Source organism: Paroedura picta, chromosome 3 (assembly GCF_049243985.1).
Source record: "Paroedura picta isolate Pp20150507F chromosome 3, Ppicta_v3.0, whole genome shotgun sequence".
Taxonomy (NCBI): Eukaryota; Metazoa; Chordata; class Lepidosauria; order Squamata; family Gekkonidae; genus Paroedura; species Paroedura picta.
This window is the reverse complement of record NC_135371.1, coordinates 139,684,308-139,697,168: the sequence shown is the minus strand read 5'-3', so window position 1 is coordinate 139,697,168 and position 12,861 is coordinate 139,684,308. Positions and strand designations below refer to the sequence as shown.

Sequence of the window (12,861 nt, the reverse complement as noted above, 5' to 3'; positions counted from 1 at the left end):
CAGAAAAGCTGGTTGGATCGACTGGGTAACTCTGCTTAAGAATCTTCTACCGTTAATAATTCCACTGTAATATTTTTAAGTTCCCTAACCTCCATAGCCCGGGTTACTGGATTTTGTCAGATTTTGTAAAGCTTACAGTTTATGGATGAGAATATGAAAAGATCATGGTCAATGGGTAGGAGGAACAGGAACAAAGGATATGAAAAACACCCGAGTAATACCATCAGTTATCAAGACTTCTTAAAATTCACAGGGTGGTTGGTGAATCTGAGCAGATGTAGAGATCACCACGGGCAATGAACAGACTTCCTTGAAGCTGAGGATGACGACTGTGGGCAGACGTTAAGAATGTTTTTTGTTTGTTTGTGACATCCGTGAGAGGAGACATGAAAGAATGAGGTGACAATGAGGTAGAACCCTGAGGTGGTGGAATGGACTGTGCCACTTCAAACTGCAAATGGTGGGTTCCAGGTTTGAATGTTTCTTTGCTGTGAGACCTCCGTGCAAATATGAAATTTGGCCCACAAGGAGAACGGTTCTATGGTTAGGCTGGTTTTCATATTGCAGGGACTTTTTAGGATAAGGGAAAGAGCTGCAATACATGGCGCTCCTGAATCTTCCCCTGCAGTTTGAAATAGTACAGTCCAATATACCATCTCGGTATTCTTCTGCTTCATCCTCCTGCATGGATTCACTTATGTACTTCATTACCTATCATGGAGGGGGGATGGTGAAGGTGAAGGTGAAGAAGAGAGTGATTGATTTCTCTCAAGTTATGAACATTTACATAATCTGTAATAGTGTTAGTGTTGCTTCCATTAAACATGTGATTAAAAACACACCTCCGACATAAATTGTCCCGACAACAGACACCCTGTGGGGTAGGTGAGGCTGAGAGAGCCCTGATATTACTGAAGAAGAAGAGTTCGTTCTTATATGCCACTTTTCTCTCCCCAAACGAGTCTCAAAGTGGCTTACAATCACCTTACGTTTCCTCTCCCTGTAACAGGTACCCTGTGGGGTAGGTCAGGCTGAGCAAGCCCTGATATTACTGCTCGGAGAGCGCAGAATGGGACCCGGCTCGCCAGATTAGAAGTCCACGCTCCTAACCACTACACCAAGCTGTTGGACCTGGGGCTGGGGGTTCACACTCCAACAAGTTCATAGAGACATCCCACTCTTGTTAGGGATAGATATAACCAAAAAGCACCACACTAAGCCAAAACAGAATCGTACTCCAGAAGCCTTGACAGAGGCGCAGGATAAATGCAAGTCTCAATGGAAAATGAACTAAGCAGTATGTATATTAGTCTTATTCATGATAGATATAGTCATTTTTAATTCATTTAAGATTTGACTGGACAATTAAACAATGTTATACATGAGCTTTCAGTAGGGTTGCCAGGTGTGGGTTGGGTGGTACCTGGAGACTTTGGTGGTGGAGATGGATGTGGGTGGGATTTAGGGTGGGGAGGGGCCTAAGTGGAGGATAATGCTGTGGAATCCACCTTCTAAAGCAGCCGTGTCATCCAGGCGCACCAATCTCTGCTAACTGGAAATGAGGTGTAAAACCAGGGGATTTCCAGGTCTGACCAGAGAACTGGCATCCCTAGCAGTCTTTCTTATTAACTCTTCCAGAAGTCACAGGTAAAATAGGATGAACACCAGATCTAATGCTTCAGTATACTCATAGTACCCTTTTGTCTCTACAACATCAAATAACTATATTGAATCTAACGATTAAATGGACCTACTCACCCAAAAATCTAGCCTTTTAGTACATAAAGAGAAAGGAAAAAGGAATGATTAAATCGACTTGGAGATGACAATGACAGAAACTATTTATCTACCGTGCCATGCTGATCTTTTTAAAAATACCTTCATTAAATATCAATAAGAAGATGTACGGATGGTTTATACCCTAACAAAAATGCCAAAAATGGTATTGACATCGTCTTTCAGTTGCTGGAGAGGTTAAAAAGCAAGTTGGTATATTTATCCATATTCGATGGGTTTGGTCAAAATGTTTTGGTAAGAAATACTTCAGATTCTAACAGAAATTATTCATTGTGAGATCGCACGTAATCCAGTTACAGTTCTGTTAGGCTATCTTAATATGTTAGAAACAAAAAGGAGCTTATAAGGAATTTGCTAATAGCAGCTACAATTTGAGTAGCAGAATATTGGAAGCAGAAGGTATTACTTATTATGGCGGAATGGCTCTGGGTAAAATATGTACCTGGAGAAAACAGTTTGTAGACATAGCTGGGATGTTAAACAACTGATTCAGGATATTTTGTTATGATACATAACTTTTTATTGTTCTAGATCAACATTACAACCCATAGATTTGTAAGGAAGAGATACATTTTGGGCAATAGGGATATGCTGTACATTGTATGACTATTATACTTAGACAACATTAGTATTGTACTATTATGACAGTAAATTTAAAACATTTCAAAAGATGCGTCATCTGGGCATGGAATTGGGATCACTGTGGGTGCCACGGTAGATATGTTTCCTGCACTGTGCAGTGGATTGGACGAGGTGACCCTGGAGACCCCTTTCAGCACCATGATTCTATGATTCTGTAACCTGTAGCCAATATCCAGCTGCTTTCAGTGTCTCAAGCCTATCAGTCCTTGCCTTTCAAGCAAAGCTTTCCTCATTGCTATAGGGATGGTTAGGCTATAATGCTGAGTATCCTGCTAAATGATGTCACAACCATCTTCAGACATGCCTAAAGCTTGCCCACAGTGGTTGCTGTGCAGTCTGCAAAGACCTGCTCAGTGGCATACACCTTGCTGATATGGCTTATGCTAACCTCTTCCTTTGCATATTACTGGCGCCTCTTATGGGGCTAGCTCTTGTGTCCCATTGCAAACTCCCCATTCCAGACTCTCAGACCAATGTTCTTGAGCCCAGAGGCTCCATGGAAGAAATCTCGACAGCTGGCTCTGAACCCTCCTTGAATGAGCTCTCACCTCAGGGGACTTCTGTTTCTCCCCCTTCGGGCTTCTTGCGACATCAAGATGACACCATTCAGGGTGAGGGTGAAATCTTTGAAAAGCAACTGAACGAGAAGTTGACTGAGCTCATCCCAAACACACCAGTGAGGAGACTCATCTCTCACATGATCCGCATCCTGAAAATAAATTGCACGTCACCCACACTCCAGGTGGCTTGTGCGAAACTCATCGCTGAAACAGACCTCCTCATGAAAGTCTTTAGTGAGCACGTCAAAGAAACATCCTCCCTATGGAGTATTTGGCCCTTCTTGGATGCAGCTGATACGACCACAGCAAGCACACCATAACTGGAGAAGGCTTCAGGCAGGCTGGCAAATGACGGGATTCCAGCATATGGATATGGAAACAAGCTGCTCTGGGCTATAATAGTGACCACCATCATTCTGATCATCGTAGCTGTTATCTGCCTAATTCAGGCCTTGTCTCTGTGTTCTGCAGCCGAGGAGAAGAGCTTTCCGGGCAAAGAAAAGAAACCCCTGCCGGATGAAGAGATTCCCAGAACACCCTCTCCATTGAGGGATAAGCCTCTTTGGTTCAAAGATATCTATTATAACCTGGATGAACTAGAGATTAACACACTGGACAAACTTCATGACGAAGAATCCTTTGAGGAAGTGGATGTGACCAGTTGGAGCATGGAAACAACATCATTACGAGAGCCCAGAGTTGAAAAAATACTATCTGAACCCATGCTGGAACAATGGATTCCCCCTGTTACTCCACCTCCATCACCAGGAGAACTCACTCCTCCTCCTCCTCCTGCTCCTCCTCGTCCACCACCACCTTCACCTGCTCCTGAACCAACATCACCTGCTCCTGAACCACCACCACCACCTGTTCCTCAATCACCACCACCTGCTCCTGAACCACCACCACCACCACCTCCTCCAACACCTTCTACTCCTTCTGATAAGTCCATTGAGAAAAAGATTGCAGAAACAACAGAAGCCACCAGTCCAAAAGCAGCATCTTCAGCAACAGATGAAGGCATAGAGAGCTCTGCTGAGAAATCGTAGAACTCTCTTTCAACAGAAGTTATGAGTGAAGAATGATGAAGGTGAAGGGGGAATGATGAAGGTGAAGGTGAAGAAGATGAAGAAGAGAGTGACTGATCTCGCTCATGAATATTTACATAATCTGTAATAAAGTTATAGTGTTGCTTCTATTAAACATGTGATTAAAAACACACCTCTGACATAAAGTGTTTTGATTGGGTTTGACCGAAAATCTGCAGTCATGTTTCCATCTGTAGAAAGAGCAGTCCTTCATTATTTATAGATTTGTTTATTTATATTAAAATGTTTATATTGCCCTTCCCCGTGGGCTCTTATCTAATAAGAATGCTCCTGACTTCTGAGCCTTTCATTGAGGCTTATATCCACTCCTGGATACTGGGTGGGAAAGGTAGGGTCACCACGAATTATTCATGCTTGTTGAAGAAGAGAGTGAAGACGAAGAAGAAGGTCAAGTTATGAATATTTACATAATCTAATAAAGTTTTAGTGTTGCTTCCATTAAACATGTGATTAAAAACACACCTCTGACATAAATTGTCCCCACAACAGATACCCTGTGGGGTAGGTGAGGCTGAGAGAGCCCTGATATTACTGAAGAAGAGTTTGTTCTTATATGCCACTTTTCTCTCCTCAAAGGTGTCTCCAAGTGGCTTACAATCACCTTCCCTTTCCTCTCCCCACAACAGGCACCCTGTGGGTTAGGTCAGGCTGAGCAAGCCCTGATATTACTGCTCGTGGAGCGCAGAATCGAACCCGGCTTGTCAAATTAGATGTCCGCGCTCCTAACCACTACACCAAGCGGTTGGAGGTGGGGCTGAATGAACGAATGATGAACGAATGTCCTAATGTAGTTTAAGGTAGCTTTATATATTCCTGTGAAAGGAACTAGTGTGTAGATTTTTATTTTTCCCTTTCTGATGCATTCGGAACCATAGTGATTGGACATTAGTCTCTACTTGCATGCTGTTTCAGGGGGGAAATAATTTAAAATTATGCATTCATCATATGAATTAGTGTGAATGCATGTTTGTTTTGTTTGACATTGATCCCGCAGGTAGAAGAAGAAGAAGAGTTGGTTCTTATATGCCGCTTTTCCTTGCCTGAAGGAGGCTCAAAGCTGCTTACAGTCACCTTCCCATTCCTCTCCCCACAACAGACACCCTGTGGGGTGGGTGAGGCTGAGAGAGCCCTGATATCACTGCTCGGTCAGAACAATTTTATCAGTGCCGTGGCGAGCCCAAGGTCACCCAGCTGGTTGCATGTGGGGGAGTGCAGAATCGAACCCGGCATGCCAGATTAGAAGTCCGCACTCCTAACCACTACACCAAACTGGCTCTCCAGGTACCGGCTGTCATGTAGGAAACAGCATGTAAATGCAGTAATAGCATAGGCAAAATTTGTAATTTTATGTTTTTTACTGGCTGGTCTATGACCGTAAATAAAATTGATTGAGCATAGGCAAAATTGAGTGAAATGATAAAGCTTGATGGAGAACAAAGTTGCAAAATGCAGCTATATGCATAGAAAAGATAGAACCACTGACAATCTTCTGCTGGACTTCTGAAAATCTAGTTCTAATGGCAGAGATAATACTGCACTATATTTCCTTTAACTATGTTTAGTATTCAGAAGTGCTTCCAATAATGACTGATCCTGCACTGAACAGGGGATTAGCCTGTATGGCCCCTTTTCACTCTTTGATTCTATGATACTTTTTTCAGGGGCCACAATACGCAAGGTGTGCTGAACATATGGATAGCTTGGATTCTCTGGAGAGCTATAGCTCTCCCAGGTTGTATTGGCCTCCACACACAGATGATGGATCTGTTTTGCAGAAATTGATCTGGATTCAGCAGCACATTGCAAACCAGTGTCACGGATTGGTTATTACCTTGTGAAGGGCATTTTTGAGATTTGCTTTCTACTTCTACAGGGGCAGTGAGTTTATGTATGCTTGCCCATGGAGATTCAGTTTGATTCCAGAATGCTTTGTCCATCTCTGCAAACAGCTTACTGAGGCCTGGAATCTGGGCCCGCTGTTGCCTCCACCCTCATTTTAAGCGTACCGCTCAGCCAAACACAGACTTAATTAGTCAGGGCTCTGCAATCACTCATGGAGGCCAGCCCTGCATTGAGCTGCTGATTTAGCTGAGCACCGTCTCTAAAGTAACATGAAGTGTTGCTTGGCATGCTGTTGTTCTCTAGGCTTGGGACATGAGGGTGGAGAAACAGCTAGTGCTTCTGTCACCAGGCGAGCACCCAGAGGCTGAGTACTTGTACCTGGTTCAGGTTCTGAGCTGGGCTCCTGGGCCGGTTCTGAGTCTGCTGGTGGATCCTGTGTAGCAAAAACAGGTACAACTAGTTTCTTTAAATGAAACAAAGTCTTCTGGACCAGATGAATTGCATCCAAAGGTACTAAAAGAACTTGCAAGTTCATCTCTGAACCTCTTTCCATTATTTTTGACACTTCTTGGAGAACAGGTGAGGTACCAGATGATTGAAGTTGGCAAATGTTGTCCCCCTCTTCAAGTAAGGGAAAAAGGAGGATCAGGGTAACTACCAACCTGTCAGCTTGACCTCTGTAGCTGGCAAAAATTTGGAACAAAACATCAAACAGTCAATCCTTGAGCAGCTGGAACAGATTGCTGTGATATTAAAACTCAGCACTGTTTTTGCAAGAACAAGTCATGTCAGACCAACCTTATCTCTTCTTTCGAGAAAGTGACTACCTTGCCGGATTGTGGGAATGCTGTGGACACAGCTTATCTGGATTTCAGTACAGCTTTTGATAAGGTTCCACATGATATTCTTGTTGCCAAGTTGGTAAAATGCGATAGTGATCCTAATTCTGTCTGGTGGATTGATAACTGGTTGACAGATCATACCCAAAGGGTACTTGTAAATGGTTCAGCATCCTCTTAGAAAAGAGTGACAAGTGGAGTTCCCCAGTTCACAAGTATCCCAAGATCTCATTCAAACACACTACTACTTAGAAGTGTATCTCTCATCCAGTATGCATGCTTCTATTTTTGTGATCCAGATCCAGATCAAACTCTGCACCTCTTCTTATTGAATTGCATCTTGTTCTCATTTGCCCACTTTCTCAGCATGTTCCGATCTCATTGAATGCTCTATTCTGGGGTGTTTGCTACTCTTCCCAATTTGGGATTGTTTGCCTCCAGTGATTGAAAGGCCAAGGAGCATTGAGTAAAGAGCGCGTTGCTCTCTCTTCTGCCCTTTCCACCACTAGTGAGGAGGGGAAAAGATGTGACATGGCGGCAGAAAAAAGTGGGAAAGCTTTAGAGTGTGCAGGGATGAAAAAGTGCCATCTACTATCCTGCAATTGCAGGCAGGAGACAATGGATGATTTGGCCCTCCGTGTGGAAATGGTCAATGGGTTCCAAGCATTCTGACCTTTCGTTTGTTTCACGTTATGTGATATTGTTTTTCACTGTTACTATCTTGGGAGCATGTTATAAGCAATGTATGAGTGCATATGTGGGGAGATGGAAGTGTGCCACTGAACACTATCATGTGAATATCATATATTTTGCCATATGCATGGTAGAAATGGGAAAGAAGGCTTACAGCAGAGAGGAATTTGGAATTGCTTTTGGGGGGCATATACCATTGGACATCTCCTTGAGACATAATTCTTCCTTTGGAGCTAAACTTCCAACATGTACAGTATGCTGCTGTCTCCACTGCCTGTGTTTATTGCTAACATACGTGCATAACTCCTGTTCCCTTCCCCAAACTGACTTTTTTGTGTGAATCCTAAGCATTGTTAAATATGCAGGGATCCTTTTGCAGGGTCTGATACGTGACCGTCTGATATGTATGCATCACATATAACACATTTTAGATCAGTAGTTCTCAACCTCGGAGTCGAGACCCCTTTGGGGGTCAACATGACCCTTTCACAGGGGTCACGGCAGGGCAAGCAGCTTGGCCGGGAGGGGGGGGGTTACCATCCACACAACAGCCTTGTGGGGTAGATCAGGATAGAATGTTCATCTGTCTGGAGCAGCAGAAAAGAGCAAGATCAGCATAGTGGGGCAAGAGCAGAGCTGAATTGAGAAACCCCGGGGGGGAAAAATTTATATACAGTTATGAACAATGGATCTTCACGCCATTGGTCAGTTTTGGTTTAATTTATGTGAAAGAACACTTGCATAATTTTATGGTTGGGGGGTCACCACAACAAAGGTTGAGAACCACTGGGCTAGATGCATTTGAGTGAAACTTCCCCTTCACCTTTGGGCAGATTTATCAGTCTGAACTTTGAGAGAGTTCCTCACTATTTCAAATAAAACCCTAATATTAATATTCTCTCCTAATACACATTTCTCTTTTTTTCCCCAGTGCTGCTGTTGGCATCGGTTTTTATGGCAACAGCGAAACCAATGATGGGGTTTATCAGCTGATCTATGCCCTTGATAATGCTAATCACACTTTCTCAGGGATTGATTCACTGGTAAGAAATTTACAGGGTTGATTTGTGAAAGGTTTGTCTATATCTGGAAGATATAGCCGTGGAATCTGTGGAAAACCCAATTTAACAGCAAAAGAAAAAGCATCCTTTGTGATTACTCTTCTTAGACTAGACAAAAATGTGAAGCATTAGTTGTTGAAGCCTTTTTTACCTCCATGTTGCCAGAAATGTTACTTTTCTCCTGCCCAGGCTGTCTCCAATTGAGGAGTTTGGGCCTGTTCCATGAACAACTTTTTTTCTGTGTGACACAGAGATAGGAAGGAGTGGGGAGGGCAAAGAGTTTGTGATTCCTAGTTTTTCAATCAATATGGTGAGCAAAGCTGATAATGATGCTTCTCTTTCTGATATTCATGCCACAGCTGAGTTGCATTCTCTGATGTAGTAGTGAAGATGGAGAAAAAATGGCTTCTCAATAGAGTTCCAGAAAGGAATCTTGGCTCTCTTATGTAATCCTTACATTATTTCTCCCCCTTGGCACCTCTTGTGGGAAGCATTAGTCCTCTCACCTAACATTCTTGTGAAGGTCACTGTGAGGCCTTCCCTTTGCTGTACAGTCTGCCCACCTTTTTCCATCCAGGCTGGGTTGAGTCTAGCCTCCCTATCAGCCTCATAATGGGAAGGAGAATATTTCAGGCACCCAGATCCTTCCGCCATCTCTCACTCTCTGGCCCTGTGTGTTCCACTGGGTTTTTCCTCACCAACCTGGCTTGGAAGCCTCCCTTGGCTCCACCTCTGGAACTAGGCCTCAGGCAAGATTTGGCCCCACCTCTTCCTGGATATTCTCTCTTCAGGGCCATCTGTCCTTTGCTCTTCCTCCTGCTATCAGGCCCAGCCTCCCTCCTCCATCTTCTTCCTACTGTAGCCCTTCTTCTCAATTCAACCAGATAGTGGCCCCTACCATGGGTCTGTCCAGGTCTCCAGACTCCTCTCTAGCAGTGGTGGGGGCCACTATCTGGTTGAGGCCAGTCACTTTCTTCCCCACTGGGCTGGCCACTACTCCTGTCTTCCTTGCTGTCTCCCGCTCTAGGTAAGGGCCCTCAGGGCTCCGAGTTGTTTGTGGCTTCCCCAGTGGGAATTAAGTCAGGAATGGAAACTGGCTCCAGGCAGTCTCAATCTGCCACTGTCCATATCCTACTGGACGATAGAGAATTGCTATTCTTCAGATGTGCATACCTTGTCCATCTTATCACATCTGAATGTGACCATCAGTTTATTTACTGGTCACATTGGATTGGATCCAGCCTAACTTTCCCCCTAAGAGAAGGAAAAATATAATTTCTGCCCATTCTTCTTGCCTTCTGCAGACCCCTCATTTGCCTTGCATACCATTCCTGCAGGTCCCCTTTCCCCAGGAGCAATGTTTTGAGGAGAGCAATGGAGTGCTTGAGCAGGAAAGACGTTTCTGTTCTGCTGATGGAAGTGCCTTCTGTTAGTGAAAAAGTTAGCTTGGAATCAATCCCCCTTTTTTGTTAATTAAATATTCTTCTGAACCATTGCACGGTGCATAACACAAGCAACTGGCTCGGGTGGCGTCTTCCAGCAAAAAAACTGATCAGTGCACCCTTCCTTCAGCAACTGTAAGGTGCAAATCCTCATAGAGAGACAACCATTTGTCTTCTACAGATTACCAGTGTCCGGGTGTGTTTTTGCTGACCATTTTCCCTTTTCAGCAGAGCCTTGGGGGAAACGGGACTGTCTCTTGGTGGCCATGACAGTTGTCAGTAAACAGGATTGTCTGGCAAAGCTCTGCTGCCTTTTCATAGCTGTGGTAGTTCTGAATCATGGCATCTTTCAGGCGTCTCTTGGTAAGACTACTCTTTTCAGCAAAGGGCTATACCTGGGCCTTCATTTAGAAGGCAAACGAGCGTCTGAGGAATCTGCCCATAATGTGCGAGAGATGCGACCCTTTCTTGTTTCATTCTTCCGCCACTGTTTGCTGCCAATTTCCCACTTCATTCCTCATCAGCTCCCTGGAACTTGTTTCCCAGCATGCTTTGCTGCTTTCCTTTCTATCCTGGGAGGCAGCCAGAGGCCCTGTGACAAAGTTCTTCCAGACCCAGCAGGGAAACAAAAAGTCACTCTTTCCCCCATCTTGGCAGCTGTGCTTCATTAGCCCTGCCTGATTTCACAGCCTGATGGCTGCATGTCTAGGTTTTATTTAGCTCTTCTTTAAAAAAAGAATTCTTCCTTTCCACCCACCAGCTCAAAAAGCAGATGCATCCTGACTGTTAAAATATGATGCAAAAAAACACTGGAAGGAGGGAAGGGCCAGCTTATTCAGGTTATGGGGTTGATGCTTCATTGACCCAAGCATCAGCCAATGCATGCATGTTATTTGAATGGGATTTTGTTTCTTGTATGTTGTGAGAGTAGGTGAAGATGCTTTCACAAGGTGGTTTGGCCACTGGGAGAACACAGTTGTCCAATTACTTTAATTTTTAATTTTTATTTTTTTACAGCATGTGACTCACTGTCATATTGCAATAGAAGGATCGGTTATTTTATTATTAGTAGTAGTAGTATCATTATCATTATCATTATCATTATCATTATCATTATCATTATTATTTAATTTTTAGACCGCCCTTCTCCAAATAGGTCTCAGGGCAGTTTACAACATAAACAGTTAAAATACAATAAAATCCCCATAAAAACCCCAATTTACATCAAACAACAAGTCAACAAGTGGGGAAGCCTTTAGACTGGAAAGGGCTGCTTTGCTTGGAGTTCCTACTCAAGATGAATCGGCATACTTTAATTCAGCCATTTTCCTGCTTTAACCATTTTCTGTCACATAACAGGCAGTTCAAGTGGTACGAAATAGACTTTGTCTGTTCGTTAGTAGATTTATTTGTCAAGTGCCGATTCCAACTGCCTTCTTGGAATATTTTGAGTGTCAAATGGAAGCTGGTAATTCTTAGCACTTAAAGAATAAAAATGCAATTTAATGTGCTCAAGAGAGACCAGCCAAAGCACAGGAGATGTGTTTGTTTGTTTGATCCAGTGTCACCTTTATGACAAGCAAACTTTTATTCAAGGGGTAAGCTTCAGGTACAATGAAACAAAATTTCCTCAACCGTTACATACAGGTAGAGAGAGGGTGAGGGGGTGCCTACCACTAGCCCTGCCTGTCAGTTAATCCACACCAGCACACACCTAGGGGCTTTCCACACCGGGATCCTTGTAGCAAATTGTTTGCTGAACGAAAAATCGCCATTTAAAATAGTGGAATTCGTCGTTATGCATACCTGCCTTTGTAGTGGAATCCAGTTGTGTTTCCATCATTTCCCACAGGCTTCCGGTCTCGGCAAAAATCGCTAGAAAGGAAGCGCTATTGCCGAGCTCGTCCCGCCCCTGGCCGTCAAGCAGCCAATGGGCGGCCGTTAGCATGCTCCCAAACAGCCCCTTTCCCTTTAAGAAAGGTTTAAAAAAAAAAACACACACACCCGTTGCAACGAATATGCGTTGCTTTGTTGCAACGGAGAGACCCATCCAGCTGGCAGGTGTGTTTGACCTGCCGTTTCATCGTTGCCACGCTCCCCCCGAGTGAAAAAAAAATCCCCCCCCCCTCACGGGCGCGATTTTCGGCTGAAAACACTGTGAAAAATAAAGGGAAAATAAATCAGCAAACGGGCTTCTCTGTTGTTTGTGCTTAGTGACTGTAAACAGCTCTGGGGAGGGACTGCAGCAGGGGAAGCCTCACTGGCTAAACAGAGGCTCGCCGCTGCATTGATCTCCGCTCGCTCGGAGAAAAAAAAATGGCGATCGCTTTGCCGGAAGATCAGAGGAGAGAGCCAGGGGGAGGGACTTTGTAGAAACCACAACAATGGTAATGCACAGAACTTTCCCGCTAGTGTTGCAGATTGGTTGCAGGAGTGTAGCGCTTTCCGGAGGGTGAATCCACTTTTGGGGATTTCCCTGAAAGCGCTACAAGGAAGCGCTTTTTGCGGATCGGTTTCAGGTGTGTGGCAGATTGTCGTGCATAACGGCAAATCAGTAGCGTTTTCAATTGGCAACCATTGTGCGATTTTGAAGGAGTGCGGAAAGCCCCCTATAATCCACCACATCTATATGTCAGGCTTTCTCAATCAGGATTTCGCAAAACCCTGGGATTTCCTGACAGCCCTAGTAGGGTTTCCTGAATGGGTGAAAGTTAATTAATTTTTAATATATTTTTAAAATTTGTTAAACATTTATCAGGTGATATGACCATATGTGGTTGTGGTAACCCACCCACCCCATTCTAAAATGGCCAATGATGGGCTTGGATGGGGTGGAAATGGAAGGGGCCTCAGGTGGGTACATACACAACGATGCT

At 44.1% G+C, this 12,861-nt stretch overlaps 1 protein-coding gene across 3 annotated transcripts in view; it reads left to right on the top strand.

Moving 5' to 3' along the window:
* The window catches only part of TTYH2 (tweety family member 2), a 104,737-nt gene that overhangs the window by 53,607 nt on the left and 38,269 nt on the right, over positions 1–12,861 (top strand). For 2 of the 3 annotated variants that reach the window (XM_077328286.1, XM_077328285.1), the window contains exon 3: positions 8,414–8,525. The exons of the other annotated variant lie outside the window; for it this stretch is intronic. In XM_077328286.1, the coding sequence (XP_077184401.1) occupies positions 8,414–8,525 (112 nt within the window). The remainder of the gene's footprint in view (positions 1–8,413; positions 8,526–12,861) is intronic. 3 annotated transcript variants of the gene reach the window in all.